The sequence below is a fragment of the Pyricularia pennisetigena genome, chromosome 5, assembly GCF_004337985.1.
Source record: "Pyricularia pennisetigena strain Br36 chromosome 5, whole genome shotgun sequence".
NCBI classification, from domain to species: Eukaryota; Fungi; Ascomycota; class Sordariomycetes; order Magnaporthales; family Pyriculariaceae; genus Pyricularia; species Pyricularia pennisetigena.
The window spans coordinates 2,729,555-2,742,016 of NC_043743.1; the positions used below are offsets into that span (position 1 = coordinate 2,729,555).

The following is a 12,462-nucleotide window of genomic DNA, read 5'->3' on the forward strand; positions in this document are numbered from 1 at the left end:
GAGAAGCAGAAAGGGATCCGAGCGCAGATTCACGCTGCCAAATAAATCTACCAATATCCAGATTTCCCACGTAAAAAAAGGAGAGAGAAAAAAAAAAAAAACCTAATCCTACTCCGAATGTCTCGACGACCCAAAACAGGCGCCATGCTAAGCGCCGTTGTCTTCGCCGGCCTGGCCCCCATACTCGGGGCGTCCCCGGTGCCGGACGACGTCCTGAACATGCACAAGCTCCTCCGGCGGGACCCGCCCCAGGCTCTTCCCCAAAACGCGTCGGCGCCGGAGCTGAGGTGGCAGCCGACGATGGACTTTGACAAGGATGGGTGCTACAACACGCCGGCCATCGATGTGCGGGGCAACATCACCCCGGGGCTCAACAACATGTTCACCGGCACCGACACGGGCTGCCGCGACGCCTCGGACCTGGACAACAACAACGTCTACGTGCGGTCGCGCTGCAACAACGACTGGTGCGTCTTCCTCTACGACTACTACTTTGAAAAGGACGTCGCCCTGCCCTACCTGCCCGACGTCGGCCACCGCCACGACTGGGAGCACGTCGCCGTCTTCGTCGAGGGCCGCGACAAGGCCCGCCTCGTGGCCGCCTCCGCGCACGGCGGCTACGCCACCCGCAAGGCCGAGGACGTCAGGTGGGACGGCGACCATCCGAAGCTCGTCTACCACAAGGACGGCATCGGCACTCACTGCTTCCGCTTTGGAAACGAGGACGACGACGAGAAGATCGAGAACCACAAGGGCAGGTGGTTCCTGGGCCCGCTGGTCTCGTTCAATGGATTCCCCAGCACGCAGCTCCGCGACAAGCTGTTCTCACATGATTTTGGTGCTGCCACCATCGGGATCAAGGATTCTCAGTTCCAGAGCAATATAGACAAGGCCAGGGGCAAGGACGGCGCCCCGGGCTTCGACAGCAGCAAAGATGATGTCAGTGGTGGCAGGTTGTAGACTTTGATAAACGGTACTAGAGTGGAGCGTCTGTATTATAATTATATATATATATATCCCAAGAACGAACTTACAACGTCGAAATTTCGATTGAGAACATGAACTGGCTAATGATATGCAGTCAGTACGTCTTGAAGAAACATGCTTGCAGAGTAACAGACCACTTTAAATTGAAATTAAAGGGGCTTCATTTGATACACATGCTATCTATAAGTCTCTCGCGCCTTGACAACGACATTTGAAGTACCAAATCAAAATCTGGCGCAACCCGATAGACGCAACCGCAAACCCAGTTGATTATGGTCGAGGAGTACTTGGGGAGGCCCGGGAGAGAGAATTGACTATATTGGATGAAACAGACATCTGTAAACTTGCTTTGTCATTCTCTCTCTGATTAATTATTTTATAATTATTGTCCGCCTTTTGATTGTACGTTATTTAGCTGTAAGTCTGTGACGTCCTTTGCTGGCCACTCCAGTAATACTGCGTCTGCATAGCATCTACACGATACTTGTAGTATCCACAAACAGATTAACTCCATGGTTCTTGTGTTGTTTCGAGGTCTGAGTTTGGACAGACCCCCAGTGTTTAGTTATAAATGCTTTTGACTGTCTTTATGAAGCTAGATGCTGAAAAATGAAACCAAAGCCACCAAAAGCTTCGCCTGCACGCTGCTTTACAAGTCAGAGTAGTCAAAAAGGCTCCTTTCACGTCCTGGAATTATAATCTACACATCTCCTTGTAATCGACTGCTTTTTATTTTTAGTACTTGGAAGGATTGGAGGTTGTGTGTTGCAACATCAGTCATTGTAAAAGAATGGAGTTTTGGACTTGAAGATTCAATACGCAAGTCTTATTTTGGGAACTGAGTTAGGTAACTAGCTTAGTCGACTACATAGAACTTTCTTGGTAGAGCGAATTCTACTTGTCTAAAGGGCCCTTAATTGCTCTCCAGATTCTATGCTAGATAAAAAGCTGAAATCAATGGTGTGCTGGTGAGTTATGGTTCATATAGGGTTAGGGTTAAAGGGTACAAAAGTTCATGACAAGAAGTATCTCAATGTTGAATAGCTGCCCAAAACACAGCATACTCGATGTTATGCGGTGACAGGATGGTGACGTGTCTGGCACTCAGGTTCATTCGGGATATATCGAGGGAGCCCAATTGTTCAGGCTTTGCTTTGCGTCCGATATCGCTGGGCAGCAATCTTGGAATCCTGTGTGCGTACCCGAGACAGGCCTGCAGTTATCTCAATGGCACAGGGAATATACAGAACAGAGCAGCTGCAGGGGTTGAAATATGTCGGATTCCGGGGTAAAATTGAAATTCGAGGTTTGGTGAGCCAAAGAAAGGTCGCCTGACCATTTTCTATGCAATGCATCCATTCCCTGTGATGCAAGGGGTTTGGGGGGGTCCACAACCGATTTAGCGCCTCTCAGCCCCGCGTCCGGAAGACTTTCGCCTAGCCTCGCCCCCCCGCCAAGTAACCTTGACCGGCGGATCCCGCTCTTGACGGTCCCAAACTCATGGCTCCTCAGCTGATTTTTCCCGGAACCACTCACGGGTTAGCTTCCCAATAACTCTCGTACGTGACAGCCCATCCTTGCAGTTGCGTCGGACCACAAAGTGACAGAAGCCCAGACCAACAAACTCGAAGACCTGGATTTTTCTACTCTGGCAACGAGACGGTGGAATTGTTTACAGGGTATATGTCCTAGGTTGCTCATTCGACGTCCGCTGCGCACAGCTTGGCGCTGACTGCTGTGGAAAATATCTGCTGCTTTTATTGGGGTTCTGTGGCGGGCGATTTCGGATTGGCAAGCAATAGCAACGGGCTGAGTCGCCGTCCAGCAGAAGCCTCCGCCTTTTGTATCAAGTATAAAAAGCATTGGAAATATCCACAGCGTACAGTCCGAGGGATGGCGCATCTGTCGAATACATCCGGCAACAAACACAAAACAAACACAAACACCAAGTGCAAACCCAAACGGCAACAATGTGTATCGTGGTCCTCACAACCGCGCACCCAGACTACGCCCTGATTGTGATCAACAACAGGGACGAGTACATTCTGCGCCCGACGTCCCGCCCGCACTGGTGGACGCCGTCACCACAACCAAAAGACACCACAAGACAAAACCAAAATCAAGACCAACAACAACAACAACAACAACAACAACCAGCATCACCCCCACAAATCCTCTCCTCTCGAGACCTCAACCGCCCGGAGCGCGGAACCTGGCTCGGCATCACGCGGACCGGCAACTTTGCCTGCCTGACCAACTACAGCGAGGCGGACCCCGACGACGCCCGCCACAGCGTCCACGGCGTGCGGTCCCGCGGTGCAATCGTCTCGGCCTGGCTGGCCGCCGACCCGGCCGAGCGCACCCCAGACTTTGTACATCGCATCCTCTCCGGCTCGGGCGTCAAGGGCGTCGGCGGCTTCAGCCTCGTGTGCGGCAAGCTCCGCCGCCGCCGCCGCCGCCACCCCCTCCAAAGAAACCATTCCCCCCAGCGTGGCGCACGTTCCCCGCCTCCACCGGCGCTCGACCCCCTGGCCATCATCTCCAACCGCTCCGAGCACCCCGAGCACGTGCCGTACATCGCCTCGCGGCCCTCCGAGACGCACGGCCTCAGCAACACCGTGTTCGACGCCCCCGGCCCGCCCTGGCCCAAGGTCTCGCGCGGCTGCGACCTGCTCAACCGCGCCGTCGCGTCTGCCGTCTCGGCGTCCCTGACCCAGGACCAGCTGGTCGCGTCGCTCTTCTCCGTCCTGAGCACCGACGACCTCCCGCGACTGGGAAACGACGCCGCCGCCTTTGAAGCCTACCAGCCCCTGCTGCGGACGAGCGTCTTCATCCCGCCGCTGGGCCGGGACGAGAGCTGGCTCGAGACGCGAGACTTTGGCCCGGCCGATAGGGACGCCGCCATTGCCGCTCCTCACCCTACCCACCCGCAGCAGCAACAGCATCAACAACAGCCACTACGACAACAACAACCTTCACCGCCCCTGGAACCCGCCGAGACCCTGCCACGTTCGGCATCGAGCACGCCTCGGTCCGAATCCAAGGCTCCCGCCTTCACCACGGGCATGTACGGCACCCAGCGCCAGACCGTCATCCTGGTCGACTGGGAAGGCAGCGTGCGCTACACAGAGCGCGCACTCTGGGACGACTTCGGCAACCCGCTTGCGCCGGGCGAGGGCGACGTCACGTTCCGCTTTCAGATCGAAGGCTGGAACGGCGAGGACGACGATGGTGATGCCGAGGTGGGTAGCGACAATATGGGGAACGATGAGCAGGCGTGCTGTTGACTAGCCGACCAGCCCGAGGTCGATATTTTACCGCCCTCTGTTCGTGTCGAGAATCATGAGACGCAAAGGCTTGTTTACGACGAGGCGCTTAGAGCAAAGCTGTAATCATAAACCCCATCGAAGTTTGCGTCTGATGAGACCAGAGATACACCCCGATGGCTTCTGCCGCCAAGTCGGAAGAGCCATCTAGTAAAAAAGACATGCGATTTTTCCAGCATATGTACATACTTGACACACAAAAACAGCCTGTTTACTTATCTTGTATTAGGCCACGTCGCCGCATCTACACATCCACAAAATTATGATGGACCAACTAAGTGACCTTCTCATAACGGACATTTTTGCAGCCCGAGAAGAGATAATGGCAAGCAAGCTTGCTACTTGGGGAAAATAAATGCCAACCATCCCAGGAAATAAGAAAACAGTTGCAGAGTAGCACAACATGCAATTCGATAAAAATAAACGTCACATCAAACTCAATCGATTGCCGCGCAAGCCAGACACAGTAGGCATCCCATCGCAAGTCGGAACCTCGTCCTTGAAAGCGGCTGCCCTTGTGGTCCCAGGCCCAGAGCTGCCACTTATTTTCCGCCCGCCAACAATAAGACGAGAGATAAGGCTTCGATCTTCCATGGTGCCTCCATCGGGAAGCAAACCAGGCCTCCTCATCTTGCGCGCGTACAGCTGTTGGAATGCATGTAAGCTTGCACGCGCCTCTCGGGTAAGACAAAGACTTTCGAGATGCAGAAAAATACGCTTGCACCGGTTCTCCTCATCCTCCAAAAGCGCTGCCTTGCCGATAGACTCGTCGTTGCGATTCTCGGCTGGCGTATCCGTCGATAGTAAAATGGTTGAAGAGCTGAGGGGCAGATTAGTGGAGAGTTTCCGCGGCATTATGGGCAGCGAAATGTCAGGCAATGTGGATGACGACGTGACTGTTGCGCGGTGTGGAGCAGGCTTCCTGCTATCGTTGTCAAGGGTCGACAAGGATGCTTGAGCTTTCACCATCATCTCAAGATTTGACGGAGAGAGAAGTTCAGAGTGGAAGCGATCATGCAATGAGAGAAAACGACCGGCCCAATATGATGTTGGCTGCGGATGTGATACTAGGCGGGGGTTCGAAATAATGGTAGAAACGTTGATGATATTTGCATCCGATCCCCCACCACTCGATCCCCTGCTAATGATTCGCGGCAGCGACAAAAGTGGTTGAGTCATAGAAGCAGTTGCTGTTGTGCTTGTAGATGAGCCACTCACGTTACGGCTCCCGGCTCCAAAGCTCCCAAGAGACCCGCGCGAAAGAGAACCAGAGATACTGGAAAAGACACTGTTCAGGGTCCTGGACTTTGATAGACCTCTTCGAGGATGCATATCGGATTCTGAGTCTGTCGGATTGATGTTTCCCAAACCACGAGGTGTTCTCTGTCGATTTTTGGGAAGAAACGAGTATGACGTTTTGATAGTAGCAGCATCAGTAGAATCTGTTGACATTATCCTCCCATTGTGCACAGCGGGTCCAATTGGAGAGCTTATCTTTGGTCGACGACTGGATAATAGGTCCCTTCGGCGAAGACCTAGTAGCTTGCTGATTTGCTTCCGATCCCCTGAGAGATTTTCATCCGACCTTGGGCCAGCCGCCCTGTGGGCTTCACTCCCCGGCTCCTCAACACCTCCCGGGGCTTGCTTGCCTTCTCTCCCGTATGCTTGCGAGGAGAGCAGTCGCTCTGATGCAGCCTCTGCGTAGCCGACGGGATATCTGGCGTTGTCGTCACTCGAAGGTAAGTCGGTTTGAGAGAGGTATCCTGAAAGCTGACCTGCTGAGACTTCGGTTTCCCGAAAAACCATCGGATGTTTGAGCTGCGATGATCTGATTCGGGTTCCGAACGAGTCCAAGGATGGGAATGTTCCACCATTGGAGCGCCGTGGAAGTCTTGTTGAGGGGGAGCAGGCATACTGAACTGGGTCGAAAGCCATGCTGACAAAGCAGACGCACCGTAGTAACGCAGAGACAGGAACTTCGGTACTGCACTGTCCCAGGCTTCGATTGCCCGGGAGAAAGTTTCTTTGCAGGCAGCGAAGAAGCGTGTCCTGAGGAGCGACAAACCCACGGCAATAGTAACGATCAGGGTAGAAGCGAGGAAGGTGTGAATCACCACCTGACTAAACTGAAGCCAAATCTTGAGCAGCGATGAAAAAGCACGAAGGTCAAACTGAAAGATTGCTCCAACTCCTCTTGCAGTTGAAGCAGTGATTCTCAATGTCAAGCTGAAAGTCATCCGCAGGAGCTCGAAAAATGTTCGCCAAAGCAGACCGAGGCTCCAACGAGCAGTCCTGAGTTGATCAAGGGTTCCTTCAACCTGGTTTTCAAGGCTTGCAGTCTTGATGCCGAGATTCTGCTTTGTGTCCTTTTCTGCGGGGTTCGCTTGTGATGCAGATGAAATAACAGCAACAACAGGAGCACCGAGTGAGTCGTTGGAACTACTTCCGTCGGAATCTGAAGAAATGTCGGAGACCAGGCTCGGAGTTGTTTGGCTGTAGGGCTGCGAGGCTGAACCGTTACCTTCTGAGGATAAGTGCGTGTTGGTAGGCTTGTAGATTCTCGAAGAACTTGCTGAGGCAAACTTGCCTGGAAAGGAAACTGGCGTGGGAGGCACAGAAGACTTGCCGTTCAGGTGGGTATGTGACTTGCCAAAGGACTTCTCTGTCTCTACTTTTCCCACGTGCCCATTCAACTTAAGCGAGCCGGAGAAGCGGGAGTTGGAGCTTGGCTTTCCTTGAGGATCGTCAGAGCTTTCGTAGTCAGCTCCTTCGTTTGGAGTTGTGTCTGGATTGACAACTCTGAGGCCCCGGCAACTGACGAATGGCTGCTTTGATTGGTTGACAATCTTAACAGGATTGCCAGCCCTCGTCTTGAAAAAAACAGTCTGGGTAGCGAGGCCGTTTACACGTTCAGGGTCAGAAACTTGCCAAGTCCAGACCTCGTCGTCCTCGTTTGAAAGCTCAGAGGTCTCGTTTTGTGCAGGCTCGGGATGATTGTGGTTGACAATAGAGTGGAAGCTTCCAACAGAAGGTTTCCGGACAGGCGTCTCTGCCGACTCTTCTGGTTTCGTCAAGGTATCAGAAGGGGCTTTTGAAGAAACAAAAAGGGGAACTTTAGATAAAAGTTTGTCTGTAACAGCTGGGCTGCTTTTATTATCTTTGGTACCGCCGTTTATATGCTTCTCACCATTCGGAAGAGGTGACGGCTGGTATCGCGAATCAGCGATATCCAAAGGATGACGAATGCTATCGCGAGCAAGGCGCCATGCGTTCTCAGCAAACGCTTCTTCTTCGCTGTCTTCCAATGATGCTGATGCTGAGCAGTCTCGAGATTGAGGACGACTGCCATCAACGAAGGCGGCGTCACCTGCACTTGGCAAGATCACAGGATGGTGCACGCAGCTGTCTAGACGGTCCAACGGTGCTCCGTTAACCTGGGATGCGTCGTCGAATGTATTCCTTTCGGGAACGGTGGCTGTAGACCTCTCCTCAATGTTTTCTTTGGAGGGGTGGATGGAATCAGCTGGGCTCCCCAGATAGGTACTCTCTCCTGATGAGCTACTATTTTCGAGGGGCTCGTCGGAGATGTAGCCAGAACGGGTAGCCAGAGCTATGCTTCCTGTGGCTTGTGTGAAACGTTCTGATGGATAATGGGAAACTAATCCACCATTCGAGACAGCCCGAGGCTCGAGTTCCTTGTCAAAGTACTCGGTTGGGGGAGGGTTTACGTCTGCCATCGTGGGTAAGCAGCAGCTCGACTCGGCAACAGCTGGACCGGATTAGAGAATAACGTAAGTGGTAGAGAGGTACTGGGCTGGGAAGCGTGGCAAAAGATCAAATTAATGGAAAGCAAACAAACAGAGCGAAATGGTGCAGACGGCAAAGTGAAAGGTATGAGGGTCAAAATGTTAACGCGAAGTTTGTCGGGGATCAAATCAATGGTTGCCAGTAGGTAGCAGAGTTCTGGAGGCTGCAGCGAATATGATCTGAGAGTGATGAAATAACGAACGACGAGGGTGTTCTTCGTAGGAATTCTGGGGAAGCTTGGTAGTCACACGTAGATAATCTAGATAGGCAGGCAGGCACTAGCTCGAGAAATTGAACGTGCTTACCTGACTGAGAATCAAGCGATTAGAGGGTCCAACGTAAGTTTCGGTACCAAATGAGAAGGCGCGGTGATAATATCAACACGAATTGTGATGGTGTTCGGACTTTTCACGTAGCAATTGTTGTATGGCGTCCTCTAGAAGGTTTGGGTGTAATGATGTGCCGTCTGGTGTCAGAGCGTTGGTTTGGATGGGCTTCGAGTAGAAATGATGTCGAGCTTAGAAACCATGCACCGGTGTAAAGCACCATGAGTTGAGGAATCCCGATTTTGGCCAAGGCAAAGTCCTAGAAAATAAAGCGAGTGGCAGGCAGTTTCTGTTCGTTTGTGCCCCTGGTAAAGGCCCAATCGAACCAGTACACACAGTCCAGGAAGAGCTGGGCACATCTGCTCGTCATGCTCTTCAAACAAGGCAGGGCCAAGGTGAGTAAAGCCTGAGAACCATTCTTGGTTTCCCAGCCCAAAAAGCAGGAGCCGATAGCGGAGTCAAAGAGCAGGAGCTATTGGCCACGAATTTGCTCGAGCCTTGATCAGTACTTCCAACTGGTAGATACTCGTATTTCGGACGTATTACTAGGTCTTGATCATAGCTTCACTGGAAAGAAGTTCAGCACAATCCATACCTACCAAGACATGGTCGCTCGCAGATATTGCAACGTTTAGTAAGGCTCGGTACTTCTAAAACAAGGCAGCTTGCCTAGTTGCCTGACTTATCTACCTAGGTACCCAAAACTCCCTGCCGATGGATATCTGAATTCCCATAACGCCCAAAAAAATTTCAAGATGAACATGATTCTCTGCTTTTCCCAAGCAAAGAAACCATGGATACCAATCCACTGGATCCTTATATTTCTCATGCGTAGCGTGACCAAGTTGCCCTACGCTTCGCGTCTTCGATATTTTTTCGTTCGATCCGCGAGGCCTCAAACTTTGCCTTTCTTTCAGCCCTCTAGGCAGCAAGCTTCTTACGGTGCTTCTCCGACTTGATAAAGTTGGCAATCTCTGCTGTTTTGCTGGCAAAGAAGAGCTGCCGGGCATCGCTGCGCCATATCAAAACACCAACCTCATCAGCGTAGTCGGCGATGGCCTTGAATTCGGCCTGGCTCTCGAAATCCTTGAACAGGTAGCCCCTCTGAACCTGCATGCGTTCCGTCTCAAGTTGCCACAAACGGATCTGATCCACAACGGTTGGTGGCAAGACTGGCTTGTTGCGGATCGCCGCGATGCGGTGCATTTGCTCGTGCGCGTGCGATGCCAGGTATTCGATGATTTGGTCGGCTGTGATACCGTGGGAAATGGCACGCTTGATCGAGTGCCGACTCAGCTGTCCAGTAACCATCCCTGCGAAGCGCATCTTTAGGTTGGCAAAAAGTGCTAGGATGGCTATCTGGAGCGGCGTGCTCGTGTACGCATAGATGCGGAAATTGGTCTCGAGAATGATGGCCCCCTTGGTATTGTTCTCGCCCGCTTCCGCGGTGGCGGCCGCAACGCCTGAGCTGACACTCCTGAGCGCAGAAGACCCACTGGTGAGAGTGGTGGCGAGACGAGTGGGAAAGTATTGATCTGGGTTGCTGGGCGGGATGTATACCAGACCAAAATCGTTCAAATCAGGCAGCATATTACGACGTTCTTCTGAGAGTGCCCCTGTGTCGTAGGCTTGACCAAGCTCCAGAGTACCAAGCATAAACAGGAAGCTCAACATGTCGACTGCCCTATTAGTGTTGTCCTCGTTGACGCTGTGTAGCCACTGCAGGAGCAACGTCCATACCTGGGCGTTTGCCTCTTGCAGGAGAAATGTAAAGCCTGTTTTTGTGATGCTGATCCTCTCCGAGCTTCGGCGCTGGACAAGCCCACCCTGCACCAGCAGAGTTTTGACCGTATCCTGAAGCTTTGAACCTCCAAAGTTGTACTTTTTGCTTGGCTCCATTGAGTCCGTCTCTTCAACGCTGTTGACCACATAGTGTAAAATGGCATCCCATCTTGACCGTGCCCACTTATCCAAAAATGCAACATCAACCTGTGGTGGTATCGGAAGGCTTGATGGGACGCCGAATGAATTGTGGGAGCCGCCGCCCTCAAGGGCTAGCCGTAAGGACTTTTTGAAGTTGGGCGTCAAGGACATTTCCTGTATGGGCTTTTCTTTGGTAACCGGAGTGATGGTGGTAATGTGCATAGAACGTAGAATGGACAGCGCCTGGTCCTTGTTCTTCTTCGCTTCTGGCTTCACCCAAGAGTCCAGAGCAGTAAGCGGCAGCGGCTGTGGCATATAAAGAAGCGACATGACAAAGGTTTTGGCTAATGGGGGAAGCATCCGGCGAAAGATGGCGAAAGCTGTAGCCGGCTGTTGGTATAGCTTCTTGAAAGTGGCGCCATTCTGCTTCTCGAGATGATCGGATAACGTAATGATCGGTTGTTGAGACATGACGACGTCTGTTGTTTTAGCCCGTGAGCAATGTCGACGACGAGGTTGAATGTCAAGCAGTAAGAATCGTGCGCTGTCGCAACCCGACAATCGTCACCGTAACAAAATTAGGTCGATAAAGGTTTAATCATTCTGGTATCTTCGTCTGTGTATAAATGTAGCGCGAGTGTTTGTAAGGATGGTTGCGATGCCGTTCAATGGATGGCATGGGATACTGCAACAAAAAGTGATTCATGTATTGATGCTACGATTTGCATCACGTCAGAAGAAGCAAGGCCAAAGTTCCTTGCCGACGTGTTTGCAGGGATGCCCGCTGTGGGCTTCTGGGGGTGGGGCAGCGCGCTGGCACGTGTAAAGTGGATTTTTAGCTAGTGGGTCGCGGCTGGTGACGTCGATCTGATGGCTCTGTGAGCAGCTGTCATCCGCGGCTGCATCCGCGATTGATCAACAGCAGTCCAGCGATTTGCCCAACGAGGTACTAAGTTGTTCTTGCTTGCTGCTTCTCCAAAATAAAACGACCAAGTAATAAGCTGTAAACGGTGCACCTTCATCCAATCATGGCGGCCAAACAATTGAAACCAGTCAACTTTGTGAACGCTGTACGTTTGTTTACTCGTTATTTGGTGACTTGATCTCAGCCAGCCATGAGCTCAAGTCAGTTAGTCACTGAGCACAATTAACCAAAAGTCGATACCCGTGTTTAGGTTCTGCGTTCATTCATGAAGGAGTCAGGCCTGGAACCCAGGTATGTATACCGGTTCTAACATGGCTTCAGCCCCAAACGGAAAATACTAACAGTTGCCCGTGTAAAAGACTACTTGGGGCTAGCAATGTAGGTGGGACCACTCGAAAAAGTCTACAGTGGACAGACAATTGATAGGAGTTGCGGAAACTTTACTCATACATAACTTCGGCTACCTACCAATAGTTCCGTATTAAAGATGCTCAGAAAGGAAGAGTCAATTTTGAACTGGATATCCAGAAAGACCATACAGTAAGTCTCGGGTTTAGTCCTCTCGGCACGGGATTTCATCGATTAGATCTGACATGGCCATTACTCATTACAAAGAACCGAATGAAAGCGATCCATGGCGGCACACTTGCCAGCATGGTCGATCTGGGTGGCTCTTTGGCAGTCGCTTCCATGGGCTTGTACTCAACAGGTGTCTCGACAGACCTCAATGGTACCAGATCCACTGATTCTTGAATTCTGCGGGTCGTCCCATACTAATGCTGAGCATTATGTGCAGTCACCTATCTCAGCAGCGGCGGCGTCTCTGGCGACAAGCTTACTGGTACAGCCACGTGTGACAAGAGTAAGCATACGTCTTGGCCCCTTGCTTTGGTTGTCTGTTGCAAGGCTCGATAATACAGGGCTAACTTATTTCTCTACAGTCGGCAAAACACTGGCATACACCACCGTCACATTTAACAACGCCAAAGGAGAACTCGCTGCGCGAGGAAGCCACACCAAGTACGTGAGATTTCCATGAAGGCTGATAGACTGCTAACCCTTGGTGCATAGGTTTGTTGCCAAGGCATGGCCTAAGAACCAGGGACTTTTTGAACTCCCAGAGGGTGTCTCGGAACCTTCTGGGGATGATAAGTGACTTGGTTCAAAG

The 12,462-nt window shown here is 51.9% G+C and overlaps 5 protein-coding genes across 5 annotated transcripts; 3 read left to right on the plus strand and 2 right to left on the minus strand.

The window, feature by feature from the left end:
• Positions 1-144: 144 nt before the first annotated feature.
• PpBr36_08752 (uncharacterized protein) lies at positions 145-960 on the plus strand (the record flags this gene model as incomplete). The annotated part of the gene is made up of 1 exon (XM_029895877.1): positions 145-960. One exon carries the CDS (start codon positions 145-147, stop codon positions 958-960), a length of 816 nt encoding a protein of 271 aa, XP_029747356.1.
• Positions 961-2,957: 1,997 nt separating this feature from the next.
• PpBr36_08753 (uncharacterized protein) lies at positions 2,958-4,274 on the plus strand (the record flags this gene model as incomplete). Its single annotated transcript, XM_029895878.1, has 1 exon — positions 2,958-4,274. The coding sequence occupies one exon, from the start codon at positions 2,958-2,960 to the stop codon at positions 4,272-4,274; it is 1,317 nt and encodes a 438-aa protein (XP_029747357.1).
• Positions 4,275-4,739: 465 nt separating this feature from the next.
• Positions 4,740-8,050, minus strand: PpBr36_08754 (uncharacterized protein; the record flags this gene model as incomplete). The annotated part of the gene is made up of 2 exons (XM_029895879.1): positions 4,740-7,401; positions 7,501-8,050. 2 exons carry the CDS (start codon positions 8,048-8,050, stop codon positions 5,849-5,851), a joined length of 2,103 nt encoding a protein of 700 aa, XP_029747360.1. The 3' UTR covers positions 4,740-5,848.
• A 1,317-nt stretch (positions 8,051-9,367) lies between these two features.
• Positions 9,368-10,840, minus strand: PpBr36_08755 (uncharacterized protein; the record flags this gene model as incomplete). The annotated part of the gene is made up of 1 exon (XM_029895880.1): positions 9,368-10,840. The coding sequence occupies one exon, from the start codon at positions 10,838-10,840 to the stop codon at positions 9,368-9,370; it is 1,473 nt and encodes a 490-aa protein (XP_029747361.1).
• Positions 10,841-11,397: 557 nt separating this feature from the next.
• Positions 11,398-12,450, plus strand: PpBr36_08756 (uncharacterized protein; the record flags this gene model as incomplete). The annotated part of the gene is made up of 8 exons (XM_029895881.1): positions 11,398-11,439; positions 11,545-11,585; positions 11,654-11,672; positions 11,769-11,834; positions 11,910-12,024; positions 12,091-12,156; positions 12,236-12,314; positions 12,366-12,450. 8 exons carry the CDS (start codon positions 11,398-11,400, stop codon positions 12,448-12,450), a joined length of 513 nt encoding a protein of 170 aa, XP_029747147.1.
• Positions 12,451-12,462: the final 12 nt, after the last annotated feature.